This window comes from Budorcas taxicolor, chromosome 3 (assembly GCF_023091745.1).
Source record: "Budorcas taxicolor isolate Tak-1 chromosome 3, Takin1.1, whole genome shotgun sequence".
In the NCBI taxonomy this organism is placed as follows: Eukaryota; Metazoa; Chordata; class Mammalia; order Artiodactyla; family Bovidae; genus Budorcas; species Budorcas taxicolor.
The window spans coordinates 120,375,328-120,391,484 of record NC_068912.1 but is presented as its reverse complement, the minus strand read 5'-3'; the positions used below and the strand labels follow the sequence as shown (position 1 = coordinate 120,391,484).

At 56.2% G+C, this 16,157-nt stretch overlaps 1 protein-coding gene across 1 annotated transcript in view; it reads right to left on the bottom strand.

The window, feature by feature from the left end:
- The window catches only part of CROCC2 (ciliary rootlet coiled-coil, rootletin family member 2), a 62,870-nt gene that overhangs the window by 29,488 nt on the left and 17,225 nt on the right, over positions 1-16,157 (bottom strand). The window contains 5 exon segments of the mRNA XM_052638107.1: positions 2,719-2,811; positions 8,972-9,148; positions 9,709-9,857; positions 10,264-10,391; positions 13,450-13,643. Of these exon segments, the coding sequence (XP_052494067.1) occupies positions 2,719-2,811; positions 8,972-9,148; positions 9,709-9,857; positions 10,264-10,391; positions 13,450-13,643 (741 nt within the window).

The window sequence follows — 16,157 nt, the reverse complement described above, 5'->3', positions numbered from 1 at the left end:
GTCCTGAGGGGTCACAGTGGTGAAGGGCGCGGGGGCACAGGGGGTGGGCAGAGGCCCCATGTGGATCCCACGGAAGAGCTGACCGCTCCGAACTTCCAAGCAGGCCGTGGCATGGGGGACGCCCAGCGTCTACCCAGCTCTCAGTGCGTAAGCACCCGCGACACGCCTGGGAAGGGTCGGGGGCTCTGCCTGCAGCCCTTAAGCAGGGTTGTCCTGGTTCAGACCCCATGGCCAGGCCCCGAGCTTGGACACCCTTTGGGAAGGGCCCAGCTTGGCCTGACACTGCTCTCCCGGGGTCCCAGCCCGAGGTGCTCCCTCTGCTGAGCAAGAGCGCCCCGCTGCTTGAAGCCCCTACTGTCATGCATGGGACGCCGCCTGCTCGCCCTGAGCCCAGGCCCAGCCCAGCCTCCCCCGTCTGGGGCCCTGCTGCCGCCACCACTGGGGCTCGGGGGGTGACCCCTAGGACCCCTGGGTCCGCAGGCTGCTCTGGCGGGGGGCGCTCCACCAGGCCGTGCCCCCGCTCTCGGGGAAGGAGCCCTGCCGGTGCCGCCTGCACCCCGGTTGCCCCTCTGCCGTGAGAAGTGCACCTTGGACGGTCAGCACTGGCTGTGCCCCAGGGTGGCCCCAGGGAGGCTGCAGTGGGCACTCGGCGTTGCCCGGTGGGGAGGGTGGCCCCTGCGGTGCTGGGCTGCAGGGCGTGGCCGGGAGCCTCTCCACGAGCGGGACCTGCTCACGGGTCACCAACAATTGGTGTCCCCTGGCTGCCTCTTCCTCCCACCCTTCCCCTCCAGTGGATTTTAATTTCCAGGCCGAGGTGGCGAAACAACCTTTTATGAGCTCCCAGAAGAGTTGGGTTGGCAGGCGCCCCCACCCCGGTCAGCTCGAGGGAAGGCTCCCGGGGGACCCTGCCAGCCGGGGCTTCAGCTCCTGGGTCTTGGGGGTCTTTCCTGGCCCCCTGACCACAGGGTGGGCTGAAGGAGCAGCTGGGCAGAGGTCGGGGAAACAAGCCCCCAACCCCAGGGGGCTTCTACAGCCCTCCCAGCTGTGCCCACGGAAGAGCCATCTGGCCTCGGGGGTGGGACCGAGCAGGGCGGGGGCTCCTGGGAGAGACGCTCTTAGGCAAGACTTTCCCGGGTGCCAGGAGCTGCTCTGCTCAGTGACCCGGGGATCCGGGTCCCACGTCAGGCAGCAGGGGGTGAAGAAACACCCTGGCAGCCAACTCTTGATTGCAACACTCCTCCTCCCAGCCCAGTGCCCCTCTCCCCTCCACCCAGCAGGCCCCCTGCACGCACACCTCCCAGCCTAGCGCCCCTCCCCCGCCCAATACCCCTCCCCCATACAGTGCCCCTCCCCCATCCAGTGCCCCCTCCCAGTGACCCTCCCCCATCCAGTGCCCCCCCCCCCCGGCTCAGTGCCCCTCCCCCCATTGTCTGGTGGGTTGGCAAAAACTGCATGGCCTCCCCAGGTTCTGTCTTCCGGGCTGCCAGGCCTCGGTCGGGAGGCATGTCCGCTCGGCCTCTTGTGGGCAGGCCCAGAGCACAGCCCTGCTCGTAGGGTTAGCTCTGGGCTTGACCCTGCAGCCCACGGGCCATCCACTCACTCATTTCCGGATTTGCTGAGTCGTTCACCAACAGAGGAGCATCTAACCCTGCGCCCCTGGGGCTGGGGACACACTAGGCACCAGTGGGGAAGGCAGGTGGCCAGGCCGGGAGGATAGAGGCAGGAGGCAGCGGGGACAGGGTGCTGGCCCGGCTGCACCAAGTGAGTGCCTTGAGGGGAGCGTGACCAGCCTTGACCCCTGCAGGCGTTCTGTCCCCCACCCCCACCCCCGAGCCATCATCCCCGCCCCTCCTTTCTGCTCCCCGCCAGCCCCCCGTGGTCCTACCTGACCACACCAGCTACCCCGAGCCCTTCCCTGTGTCCTGCCACCCTGCTCTGACCCCTCATCCAGAGCAGCCCTGGTGTCTGCAGCACCCACACTCCATAAATGGGCCCACAGGCTGGGGGCATAGGGCCCAGGGGCCCACCCCACTCCCCGGAGTCTTGGTTGCTGTTGCCTGCCCCACCCCCAGACGTGGACTCCTGAGGAGGACTTGGGGCCCCGGGTGGCCAGCTGGATGCCCGCAGTGGCCTCCACGCCCTGTGGGCCTCCGTCTGCCGGCCCAGGCGTGCGGCTGCCTGCTGGTGTCTCCTGGCCCCTTGGATGCCCCCTCCCGCCCTGCTCGGAATTCTCTGCTGGGTCTTTTCTGGGCAGTCTCTGCCTCAGGTCCAACGCGGCCTCCCCAGCTGCGCTTCTCCTCTGGGAGGGGACTCTCCAGAGAGTCAGCCGAGGCCTCTGGGCCTCTGGCAGCCGTGCCTCAGCACGCCAGGGGGGCTGGTGGCACAGACCTGGGCTCTGTCCCCTCTCTTGCTGGTGTCAGGCCCTCCCCTCTGCGGCTTCTGCAAGGGCGTGGGGCCTGCCCATCCTGCCCCCCCCGGTCCACCCTGTGCTCCCCACCCCATCCCGCTCCGTCGCCTTTTTGTGCCATGGAGACACTGTCCCCCCGAGCAGGGAGCCTGAGTCATCTGGGGGAAACTGAGGTTCAGGTGGCGGGGCTGGGGTGGAGGGGAGAACCCCCTGGGACCAGGCAGGGAGCGGGTGCCTCTGGGGTCCGCTGCACCTGCTGGGCCATGTGGGTGGCCAGGCCAGGCGTTCGGCTCTGGCCTGGAGGGGCTCACCTCAGCTTGCTCCTGCTGGCCCTGGGCCTCCCGCCGTACCAGCTGCAGCTCCCCCCGCAGCCGGCTCAGCTCCGCGTCTCGTAGAAGCAGGGCCTGCGTGACAGGGGTGGGGCACTCCTGAGCAGGCTGGGGGCTCTGACGGGGGGCTCAGCGGGGTGCTGAGAGCTATGGTCCCAACACCAGGACAACGGGCTCTAGGAGCAGGGAGCCCCTCGGAGGCAGCTGAGTCCCGAGGGGCGGGTCCCGCCTGCGTCCCCCTCATTCTCGCTCAGGGTGCCCCCCCTCCACCGGCACCTGCCCAGTACTTGCTCTTCCCCAGCGTAGGTCGGGGGGCTTCATGGACCACCTCCTCCCTGGAGCCCCCCACCCACCCCAAGCACAGAGCAGGAACTACGGGCAGGTCTTCACCTCCCCAGATGCTCTGTGTCGCTGAGGGTGAGGGGTGTGCAAGGGCCCCCCAGGGGTGCCGCGTCGCACCCATTGGCCTCAGGGTGGAAGGGCCCTGCTCTGTCGCCAGGCTGGGGGGGCTCGGCGTGACCCACAGTCAGTCACAGACATGCTTCCCCACACGCCAGACCCGTCGGGACCCCCGAGTCCTGTCACAGTGCGGTGACCCACATGTAGGCGTTTACTTATCTTCCGGTCACTCAACAGTGTGCGCTTCAGGATGGCACGGGAGGGCAGCCTGAGGTGTGTGTGTATGAGCGTGGGTGGGATGCCCTGCTCTCGGGGTCTCCAGTGATTATTTCTAGCATTACTGATAAGAGCCGCAGAACTCCCACCAAAGGGAGGCCAGCAGAAGGAAGGCAGGGGTCCCTGTGCCCCCCGGGGTGTCATCAGGTGTGGAAAAGGTCCATCTGGTGGGAGGGGTCTGGAGGAGAACGGATACATGCATATGTATGACTGGGTCCCTGTGCTATTCACTGGGACTACAACACCGATAATCGGCGACATCCCAATACTAAGTGCTTTTGGTGTTAAAAAAAAAGACCACGTGGCTCTGAACTCAGTGTGGAAGGACCCATCTTGTTGGTGATCCCGCGAAGAGAAAGGCCAGGGGTGCTGCCTGTGCCGCAGAAGTGGGCACAGTGGTGTCGGCGCCCACCTGCTGGTTGGTGCACAGCTGGGGGAGCCTGAAAACCCCTGAGTGTCTCCAGTGAGGGGTGTCCATTTTGGACCCACCCTGAGACCACACCTGAGCTTGTGATCGGGGAGCCACGGAGAGGCTCCTGCCCAGTTCAGGGAGGAAGCTGATCACACCCACGCAAGGCAACCCCAACAGAACCCTGAACTTGTGGGTTTAAACATCCTGATTTGCCAGCAGGTGACCTGCCCTGACTGCGGAGAGATGGCCCTTCCCTGGGTCTCTGCACCAGGCTCGTCCTGACCTACGTCCTTTACAGCAAAACATAACTGCGAGAGTCATGCTTCCCGGATTTCTGTGGGCCACTTGGGGGCAGCAGAAGCTGAGGGGTTTGCCCAGAGTCTCACACCATCTCTGGATGTTCATAGGATGCCTCCAGGTCCTCCTTGCCCCCCACCCTTGAAATGCCGCCACCCTGCAAATGCTTGCTTCCTCCCTCCCCGGATGCAGGAGAGCGGAACAGCGGAGGACACGGGCCTTGGTGCCCAGCAGGCGCATGGAGCCAGTCCGGGCAAGTTATTCACCGTCTGCGAGTCTGCTTCCCACCAGTCGAGGGGGCCCTGAAACAGGGTGTCCCTCTCGGTGTTGCGAGGACGCAGCCAGCAATGCAGGAGAGCCTGGCAGCGAACCTCGGGCCCGCCTGCCACCGGAGCTCTTCCACTGCGGTTCATAGTCTCTACCAACATCTGAGAGCCCTGTCACAGTGCGGTGAGCCACGTGCAGGCGCTTGCTTGTCTATTCCACCCACTCAGCAGTGCGTGCCTCAGGCTGGCACGGAATACTGGAAGAGCCTGGTCTCAGCGGGTAGCCTTCACATGCCCAGTGTCTCCTTAGAGGCTGGTTGGATGAACACACTGACGGATGACTGGCTGGCTGATCAGACAGATTGAAGGCTAACCATATGCACGGATGGACAGCGGATGTGGATGGGCAGCTGAGTGTGCGGACAGAGGGAAGGGTCTGCAAGTGGCTGATGGATGAGTGGTCAAGTGAGTGAGTGCCTGGGTGGCTGAATGAGCGGATGGATAGTCCAGACAGTCATGTGTGTGGATAGCTGGATGGGCATTTAAGCAAACTGATGGACAGATTCATGGTCAAGTGTGTGGGTGGACAATGGGGCATGTTAACAGATGGCCAGACATGTGGGTAGGCGGCTGGCTGTGTGAGTAAAGGATGAGCATTCAAGTGGATAGATGGGTGAGGGACAAGCGGATGGGAACAGTGCAACCGTGCGTGCACAAGTGTGCAAATGTTACTGTTGCTCAGTCACTAAGTCGTGTCCGGCTCCTTGCGGCCCCATGAACTGTAGCCCGCCAGGCTTCCCTGTCGTTCACTGTCTCCTGGACTTTGCTCAACTCATGTCCATCAGTCAGTAATGCCATCTAACCATCTCATCCTCTGTTGCCCTCTTCTGCCCCTGCCTTCAACCTTTCCCAGCATCAGGGTCTTTTCCAATGAGTTGGCTCTTCGCATCAGGTGGCCAAAGTACTGGAACTTCAGCTTCAGCATCAGTCCTTCCAGTGAATATTCAGGGTTGATTTCCTTTAAGATGGACTGGTTGGATCCCCTTGTAGTCCAAGGGATTCTCAAGAGTCTTCTCCAGAACCACAGTTCAAAAGCATCAGTTATTTGGCACTCAGCCTTCCTTATGGCCCAACTCTCACATCCGAGCTTGACTGCTGGAAAAAACATAGCTTTGACTGGGTGGACTTTTGTTGCCAAAGTGATGTCTCTGCTTTTTAATATGCTGTCTAGGTTTGTCATAACTTCTTCCAAGAAGGAAGTGTCTTTGAATTTCATGGCTGCAGTCACATCTGCAGTGACTTTGGAGCCCAAGAAAATAAAGTCTGACGCTGTTTCCAGTTTTTCTCCATCTATTTGCCATGAAGTGATGGGACCGGATGCTATGATCTTCGTTTTTTGAATACTGAGCTTTAAGCCAGCTTCTTCATGCTCCTCTTTCACCTGTATCAAGAGGCTCTTTAGTTCCTCTTTGCTTTCTGCCATAAGGGTGGTGTCATCTGCATATCTGAGGTTATTGATATTTCTCCCGGCAATCTTGATTCCAGCTTGTGCTTCATCCATTTCTCATGACGTACTCTGCATATACATTAAATAAGCAGGGTGACAATATACAGCCTTGACATACCCCTTTCTCAATTTTGACCCAGTCTGTTGTTCCATGTCCGGTTTGAACTGTTGCTTCTTGACCTGCATACAGGTTTCTCAGGAGACAGGTAAGGCGGTCTGGTATTCCCATCTTTCGAAGAATTTTCCACAGTGGTTGTGATCCACAGTCAAAGGCTTTAGCAAAGTCAATGGAGCAGAAGTAGATGTTTTTCTGGAATTCTGTTGCTTTTTTCTAAGATCCAACGAATGTTGGAAATCTGATCTCTGTTTCCTCTACCTTTTCTAAATCCAGCTTGTACACCTGCAAGTTCTTGGTTCACGTACTATTAAAGCCTGGCTTGAAGGATTTTGAGCATTACCTTGAGACAATGTGAAATGAGTACAATTGTGAGGTAGTTTGAACATTCTTTGGTAGTGTCCTTCCTTGGGATTGGAATGGAAACTGACCTTTCATAATGTGTATAGGTGTATGTGTGTGTATAGCTGTGTGTGTGTGTATAGGTATATGTGTGTGTATAGCTGTGTGTGTATATAGATGTGTGTGTATAGCTGTGTGTGTGTGTATAGCTGTGTGTGTGTGTATAGCTGTGTGTGATGTGTGTGTGTATAGCTGTGTGTGTGTATAGGTATGTGTGTTTGTATAGCTGTGTGTGTGTGTATAGCTGTGTGTGATGTGTGCGTGTATAGATGTGTGTGTGTGTATAGCTGTGTGTGTATATAGATGTGTGTGTGTGTATAGCTGTGTGTGATGTGTGTGTGTATAGCTGTATGTGTGTGTATAGCTGTGTGTGTGTATAGGTATGTGTGTGTATAGGTGTGTGTGTGTGTATAGCTGTGTGTGTGTGATGTGTGTGTGTATAGCTGTGTGTGTATAGATGTATGTGTGTGTATAGCTGTGTGTGTGTGTATAGATGTGTGTGTGTGTATAGCTGTGTGTGTGTATAGCTGTGTGTGTGTATAGATGTGTGTGTGTATAGCTGTGTGTGTATAGATGTGTGTGTGTATAGCTGTGTGTGTATAGATGTATGTGTGTGTATAGCTGTGTGCGTGTGTATAGATGTGTGCGTGTGTATAGATGTGTGTGTGTGTATAGATGTGTGTGTGTATAGCTGTGTGTGTATAGCTGTGTGTGTGTATAGGTGTATGTGTGTGTCCAGATGTGTGTGTTTGTATATAGATGTATGTGTGTATAGCTGTGTGTGTGTATAGATGTGTGTGTGTATAGATGTGTGTGTATATAGGTATATGTGTGTGCATAGCTGTATGTGTGTATATATAGATGTGTGTGTGTATAGCTGTGTGTGTGTATAGCTGCATGTGTGTATACAGATGTGTGTGTGTATAGATGTGTGTGTGTATAGATGTGTGTGTGTATAGATGTGTGTGTGTATATATAGATGTATGTGTGTATAGCTGTGTGTGTGTATAGCTGCGTGTGTGTATAGCTGTGTGTGTGTATAGATGTGTGTGTGTATAGATGTGTGTGTGTGTATATAGCTGTATGTGTGTGTATAGCTGTATGTGTGTATACAGATGTGTGTGTGTATAGCTGTGTGTGTGTATAGCTGTGTGTGTGTGTATAGCTGTGTGCGTGTGTATAGCTGTGTGCGTGTATAGATGTGTGTGTGTGTATATAGCTGTGTGTGTGTGTATAGCTGTGTGCGTGTGTATAGCTGTGTGCGTGTATAGATGTGTGTGTGTGTATATAGCTGTATGTGTGTGTATAGCTGTGTGCGTGTGTATAGCTGTGTGCGTGTATAGATGTGTGTGTGTATAGCTGTGTGTGTGTATAGCTGTGTGCGTGTGTATAGCTGTGTGCGTGTATAGATGTGTGTGTGTGTATATAGCTGTATGTGTGTGTATAGCTGTGTGCGTGTGTATAGCTGTGTGCGTGTATAGATGTGTGTGTGTATAGCTGTGTGTGTGTATAGCTGTGTGTGTGTGTATAGCTGTGTGCGTGTGTATAGCTGTGTGCGTGTATAGATGTGTGTGTGTATAGCTGTGTGTGTGTGTATAGCTGTGTGCGTGTGTATAGCTGTGTGCGTGTATAGATGTGTGTGTGTGTATATAGCTGTATGTGTGTGTATAGCTGTGTGCGTGTGTATAGCTGTGTGCGTGTATAGATGTGTGTGTGTATAGCTGTGTGTGTGTGTATAGCTGTGTGTGTGTATAGCTGTGTGTGTGTAGATGTGTGTGTATAGCTGTGTGTGTGTGTAGCTGTGTGTGTGTGTATAGCTGTGTGTGTGTGTATAGCTGTGTGTGTGTATAGCTGTGTGTGTATAGCTGTGTGCGTGTGTATAGCTGTGTGCGTGTATAGATGTGTGTGTGTATAGATGTGTGTGTGTATAGCTGTGTGTGTGTATATAGCTGTATGTATGTGTATAGCGGTATGTGTGTATACAGATGTGTGTGTGTATAGCTGTGTGCATGTGTATAGCTGTGTGTGTGTGTATAGCTGTGTGTGTATAGATGTGTGTGTGTATAGCTGTGTGTGTGTATAGCTGTGTGTGTGTGTATAGCTGTGTGTGTGTATATAGCTGTATGTGTGTGTGTAGCTGTATGTGTGTGTATAGCGGTATGTGTGTATACAGATGTGTGTGTGTATAGCTGTGTGTGTGTGTATAGCTGTGTGTGTGTGTATAGCTGTGTGTGTGTATAGATGTGTGTGTGTGTATAGATGTGTGTGTATAGCGGTCTGTGTGTATTTGTCAGTGGGCAGGGGGACTGATGGGCGGATGGGTGAATGTCTGGATAGACAGGTGGGTGGATACACAGATGGATGGCTGGACAGGTAGACGGATGGACGGATGGGTGGGTGGGTGGAGAGATGGATGCAGGGACTGAATGGAGGGTGATGTGGGAGGGTGGAGGGCTGTGGTGGGAGCACCAGGCCGCGAGTGCAGCGACTCACACAGCCCACTCCCGGGGTCGGAGCAGGCCCAGCGAGTGCACGGGGCCCCGCCTCGCGGCCCCCGTCACCTGCTGCTTCTCGAGCTGCAGCTGCAGGCGGCCCTCGTCTCGCTCGCGCCTCAGGCTCTGCACTTGCTCCTTCAGTGCCTCCCTCCTGCTTGCGTTCTTTGCCACCAGCTCCTTCTCCTGCTTCAGCCGGCGTGCTGACGCTTCCTTTTCCTCCATCAGAGACAGACTCAGGGTCTCCTGGGCCGAAGGAGAGGGACAGGTGTGAAGACGCACGGGTCAGAGCTCGCGCGAGCGGCAGGCCTCCGCACTCCTGAGTGAGAGCAGGATCGTGGGCGCCGGGGCGGGACAGCTGCCCAGGGACCGTCCTGGCCAGCCGGCCGCAGGCCCTGTCTCCCGCAGTGACAGGAGCTCTGGAGGGCTCTGGGCCCCCACATCCGCCACCCCACGGCCCAGTCACAGCTCAGAGCTGTGGAGCTCTGGGAGCATTCTTGAGCTCAGGGAGCACCAGGCACCCTGGCAGCAGGGTGTGTGAGGACGTGCCATGCGGGGCCTGCCCGCTGGGACCAGCGGACGGCTCAGAGGGCACGGAGCTCCCTGCGAATATGGGCCTCAGACTGCGGCCGGCCAGCCGACGCCCGGGGGCGCCTCCTCTGTGAGGGACAGAGCATCCAGGCGCGCTGTGAGCGGTCCTTGGCCTGCCTGCCACCCGCTGGTCTCCTGGCCCACCGCCCCTGTGGACACAGCAGACCCCTGGGCAGTGACTGGGCAGCTGGGGCGGGGGTCCCGGGAAGGCAGACCTTCTCCCTCTGGAGCCGGGCGAGGTCCTCGCGGTGGGCCAGTGCTTGGCTCTCCAGGGCCAGCTGCACGTCCCACTCCTGCTGAGCCGCCTGCCGCCGGAGCCTTGTCTCCTGGGCCTCCCGGACGCTCTGCAGCTGCTCCAGCTCCACTGCGGAGAGACAGGCCCATCCAGACTCACGGGGAGGCCCGGCCCCCAACACCCTGCCGCCCGTGGGCCCCTGGCTCTGGGGAGGCTGCAAGCTGGTGGGACAGAGCCCCCCAACCACTCAGTAGGCGCATGTCTTGATGGCAGCCCGCATGGCTGGGTGGGCTGAGCAGAGGCAGGGGCATGGAGTTGGGCAGGGGCTGCCACGTGGACCTGTGACAGAGCCCATCCTGAGCCTTGGGCCGGCACCAGGCACCAGTCGCAGACGGCAGTGGCAGGAGCTCTTGGCTGACTTCAGACGTGAGCTCCCTGCCATGTTCAGGCTCCGTTGGGGAGCAGTGACTGGGAGCCGCCCATCAGGGGACAAGCTCAGGGAAGGGGGGGCAGAGGGAGCCCATCGGAGCAGCACCTTGCAGGGCCTGCTGGGCCAGCCGTGCGCTCCGGGCCTCTCCCTCCAGCTGCTCCTGCTGTGCCTGCAGCTGCGACGCCAGCTGTTGGCCCTCAAAGAGGCTGCTCTCCAGGGCGTCCCTCTCAGCCCTGCGGAGAGTCATCATGCCACAGGCGAGTCACCCACACCGTCAGAGGACCCTGCTGGACGAGGGGCAGCACAGACCCCATTTGCTAGGATGGTGTCCTCCAAGGCTGGGCTACCAATCCGAAGGCAAGCAGAGGAGAGCTCATTCATTTTAAATCTCTAAGAACAGATTGGCGCCCACACAGAAAACAGGTGGGCTAACAAGTTAAATATAAAACCGAAACAGGTAACAGCTAAGCCACTCTAACTCTGAACTGTAAAAACCATAGACAAAAGTACAGAAGGATATTTTATAATCTTAAGCAAGGCACAAAAATCAGAAGACAAAAATAAGGAGGCCAACAGTTCTGAATACATTTAAAGAGAGGGAGGCAGAGTTTTGTGCAGAAAAGATTTCACAAATCAAGTCAAAAGATGGGGGACAGACTTGGAGATGATGTTTGCACTAAATATACTGTAGTTGATATCCACCGTACACAAAGAGCTCCTACCAATCAATGACAGAAAGTGGCTTATCCTACAGAAAAATGAGAATAATGCCTGTTATTCACAAAGAAAACAAGATGGTGAACAAACATATGAAACTCACTAGTCCTCAAGGGCGTTCAGATTTCACCTGTGCTGTTTCATCCGTCATGCATCACATTAGCAAAGCTGGAAATAGCGATCGTATGGCTTGTTGGCAGGGGTGCAAGGGCCACTTTGGCAGAGGGGGACTAGGAAATTTTAAAGCATAAACTGTGTACATCTTTCTTTGGACTACCAATTCGAGTTCTAGGGTCAGCGCTTTAGAAATACACGTGAACCGATGGCGCAGTCCAGGACTCTGCCCGAAGCCTCACACAGGGCCTGAATCAGACTCAGCGTCAACGCGAGAACGTTTCAGAAACCCCAGTGCATCTCGTCTGCTGCTAATGACGGTGAGGAAACTCTGCCCGCTCTGAGAAGCAGCCTCCAGCGCAGAACACGTGCAGCACCATGTGTGAAGCCGCCTCTGCGTCTGGGCGCAGACACGGCCAGTCAGAAAATGCCTGGGATGAGCATGGCGACTCAGCAGCTCCCGCTTCTGGGGAGGGTGATGGCAGGACCCGCCTCTCCGGCAGCGAGTCCATCAGTCACCAGCCAGACAGTGAGCACGCGTTCGTATTAATGGTTATGTGCCGTGTCCTGCCCTGATGCATGGTGAAAAAAATCCACTGACCAAACAGCAAGGACACACCACAAACACTCAGCACAGACGCCACGTGAAGACGGCCCATGCCCAGCCCCAAACAGGCCGGCGGGTCGGGGAGACCTGCAGGCCGCAGAGGGCCTGGCCTAGTCTGCCCATCCGGCCCCCAAAGCTGCCCTCAGGCCCTGCACAGGGCTGCTCTAGCATCGGGGTGGGGCGTGTCAGCACCTCCCAGGGCGCTCTGATGTCTGCAGAGCCCAGGAGCCTCGCTCCTCTGACACTGCCCCCCGCCCCCCACCCTCTAAGCTCCCACGTGGTCTCCACTCCCCACGTCCGTGTGCCTGTGTCCTCTGCCTGGAGGGCTGTCCGCCTCATACCCACTTTCTCTCAGGGGCCCGCCTGATCCCCTCTGGGGTCGTGGCCTGTGTGGGTCAGACACCGAATGGTCACCCAGAGGGAGAGACTCTGAGAACCAGTCCAGTCTCTCCCTCATCTCGCCTCCTGGAAGGCAGCTGGCACCACCAGCAAGGGTGTGGGGGTGCGGGTGAGGACCCAGTCCATCTCACTGAAGCCTGAGAACTAAGTGGGTTCCCTGGCGCTGCAGCCTTGTCAGGGTCTGGGACTGGGGGCTGGATGACCTCAAAACCCAGGGTCCTCACTCATTAGGAGAAGCAAGTCACATCCTGAGCACTTTGTCAGCAGAGGCTCAGACTGGTCCATGGGAAACGCTGTTTAGTGGGCATGTGATTCTGTCTGGGGTCTGCAGGACCACCACGTGCAGAGACCCGGGCCCAGTGGTCACAGGTGAGTCACGGGAAGATTCTCTGACCAGGGCCTGTGAGCTGGGCAGTAAATGATGGCGGGAGGCAAGAGGCCCCCTACCCCTGCCCTGAGTGCCAGTGGGGCCTGGGAGGGGGCAGGGGCAGAGCCTGGGAGCCTCTGCTGCCGCCCACCCACAGAGACCTCGCCAGGCTTCCTGCTGCAGTCTGTGCCCACGTTGCACTGGGAGGGGAGACGTCCCTCTTTCTTCCACGGGCTCTAAGTTTCCTTATAACCTCTAGTTCTGGAATTCTGGGAGGAACTCTTTCTACAAAAATACTTGGATGTTCCTTAGACGGGCACAAGGTGCAGAAAGCCATGAGCCTGTGAATGTCGCCAGAGGTCACAGGCCAGCTCAGTTCACCGGGCAGCAGTCTGCAGGGCACCGCTTCTTGCCTATGAGTGTCCTGGAAGTGGCCCCGACGGTTTCAGGGTTTCCCACCACTCCTCTCCCCCCAGCCTCGTGGCTCCCTCGAGCTGCCACCACCCAGGCTCCAGAAATAAGCACAGGGCCCCAGACTGCCCATCTGAGCCCTGTGGCTCTCAGGATCAACTCAAGGACATCAAATGGTTCAAGACGGCTGTGGGCAGCAGCTCTCAGGACTCATGGGGAGAAGGGTGCTCTGTGTCTGCTGGCCATCTTGCCCACTTTCACCTTGAGCCTTCCCAAGAATGACAGCGGAGAGGCGGGGAGTTGAGGGCACCATGGGAGTGCCTGGATCCAGCCTTGCCTGAAGCCATGAATACCTGGTGCTGCTCAGGTCGGTGAGCAAGACTTTCCCCATCTTCCTGCTGCTCTGAGATGGGTTTCTGCTGGTCTGAGATGGGTTTCTGCGGCCTGCCACCTGGCCAGTGCGGCCCCGTCTCTCGGGAAGGTTGTCCTAGGCACATATACCCCTTCCAGGGGCTCCTTGAGCCCTCAGGCACTGCGTTCGCCCCTCACTTATAGTCTCTCTCCCTTGTACACACACTTGCCTTGCCCCACAGTCACTGAGAGACCGCCCATCCTCACCACGTGGGCTCCTGGAGGTCAAGGCCACATGAACACTTGCCGGTAGGTCCCCAGGTACCTGAGATCGGCTGCCTCCTCGGCCATGAGCTGACCTTGCTTCTCCAGGGCCTCCTGCTTGGCCAGCAGCTGGACTCGCTCTTCAGACAAAGCCTCCTTCTCCTGCAGGGCCCTCTGGAGAGCGGCCATCTGGGCCTCCTGGTCCTGCAGGCTTTGGGCCAGCTGCTTCTCCAGGGCCTGTTTCTTGCACGTGGCCTAGAGGAGGAGGAGGGGAAAGTCCAGCAGAGAGAGTGGGAGGGTTACGAGGGCCTCTCGAGGGAAAAGAAGGGCTTCGGAAACAGTGTCTCCTTCAGAGTAGCAACAGAGGAAAGAGAGGAGGCGGAGCGTGGCCAGGGGGTGTAGAGGACCCCCTGTGCATGTGTGTTTTCACAGCAGAGGGGCCTCCAGTCCTGAAACCGTGATGGAGAAACGACTGGCCTGAGCACCGCCAGGAGGGACCCAGCTGTCAATCTAAACAGCAACCTTGGCTGGGCCACACGTTTCCGGGCTTGGGAGACACTCCACAGAAATGCGAAGAAGGTGACAGAAGGTCAGGCTGCTGCAGACGAACACCTCCCCCAAGGACATCGCTGAGATCCGGACAGAGCCTATCACAGGAGTCCGAATAGGGCTCAGAGGGCCGCCCAGGCGGCCGAGACCGAAGGAGCCAAAATCCCAGAGGGAAGCGAGGCAGAGGAGTGAGGCCACCACTCGGCATCTCCTCTCTCCTTGGAGCATGTGCTGACTTCAGTCTGGGCTGAGGAGCTGAGAAGCCAGGGAGAGCATCCAGCAGTCCTGTCTTTAGGAGCATAAGAACTCGAGCTGACAGACCTCAGGGCAGAGGGTCCTGACAAGCGTCTAAGTTTCCAGTTGTAATCACAGGAGGGCTTCATCCTCGTAGCGGTGGTGAAGCCGAATAGACACCCCCCCAAACCCGGCTTTCCTGGTGGCTCAGACGGTAAAGAATCTGCCTGCAATGCAGGAGACCCGGGTTCCATTCCCAGGCTGGGAAAGCCCCCTGGAGAAGGGAATGACCACCCACTCCAGTATCCTTGCCTGGAGAGTTCCATGGACAGAGGAGCCTGGCGGGCTACAGTCCATGGGGTTGCAAAGAGTCAGACAAGGCCGAGCCACTAACACGTTCACTCTTCTAACTTTCCAGAACATGAAGATCGGGCTTGAATCATCTCAGTCACGAAGTACAGTGATCTACCCTCACTGCCTGCCAGAACCAAAAGTGGGTCTTCTCTAGAAGAATAGCATCATCGAGATCCTCAAATTATTCCTACAGTTTTTTATATTTAATACGTGGCTTTTATTCAACACAACCAGGCATGTCAGAGGTATAATCACATGGCCAAAAGCCGCATGTAACATGAAATAGACACACATGCCTCCCTGCCCATCTGGCTGTCCAGATATTGAAGTTATCGAACACAGACTTTAACATAGCTGTGATTAACATGTTCAAGAAGATGGATGGCAAAACATAGAGTTTCGCAATAGAACTGGATGCTTAACAGAATAAGAACGACATGATCATCTTAACAGACTCAGGGAACACATTTAATGGAATTCAAAACCCATTCATAGTTTAAAAAAAATCTCAGCATGCCAGGAATAAAAGAAAACTTCCTCAATCTGATAAGAGGCATCCATGAAAAACCTATATATTGCATCATACTTAATGGTGAAATTCTTTCCCCACAGGTGGGTTTGCTATTAACAGAAAGATGGCAAGTCTCACTGCTTTTCCTCAACTTTATTCTGTAGGTCTTTAGCCAGTGAATTAAGAGGAGGGACAAAAGTCACTGAGATCAGAAAGGAAGTAAAACCGCTGTTATCCACAGACAGCGTGATAACGTTCACGTGAAATCCCGGTGCTGATCAGTCTCTCTCAGGGTTGCATGATCAAAAGTTAATATGTGACATTATATTTCTATATGCTAGTAATGGACATAGAAAAATGAAATTGTAACAGCAAGGCATAATATCAAATCCAGGAATTAATTTAATCAAAGATGTGTGAGGCCTCTGCACTGAAAACTGCAAAACGCAACCGAGAGGAAATAAGTAAAGAGAAAAGCAGAGAGATGTACCACGCTCGCGGACAGACAGCTGGGTCCAGCTCAGGTGCCCGTTCTTCTCAAACTGGTCATAAAGTCAACAAAATCCCAGTCAAATGGACAAATCTGATTCTAAAATGTAAATAACCAAACAATCTTGAAAAGAAGGATTAGATGGGCAAACTCAACATCACTTCATTACAAGATATTAGAAAGCTACAGTAATGCAGGGTGCTGTAGCAGGCTTGGTGAAAGCATAAACAAATCAATCAGTCTGCACAGATCAAAAGCATGATCAGGGCACATACATGCACACACGCACACACCGCACACACACACACACACACAAGCATGCACACACACACACCCCGCGCACGCACACACACACACACACACAAGCATGCACACACACACACCGCACACACGCACACACCGCACACACACACACCGCATGCACGCACACACATGCCGCACACACTGCACATACGCAGACACGCATGCACACACACACTGCGCACACACACACACATACACGCCGCACACACCGCACACACACACAAGCATGCACACACACACACCCCGCACACACACACACACACACACACAAGCATGCACACACACACACCCTGCGCACACACACCCCCGCACACACACACACACACGT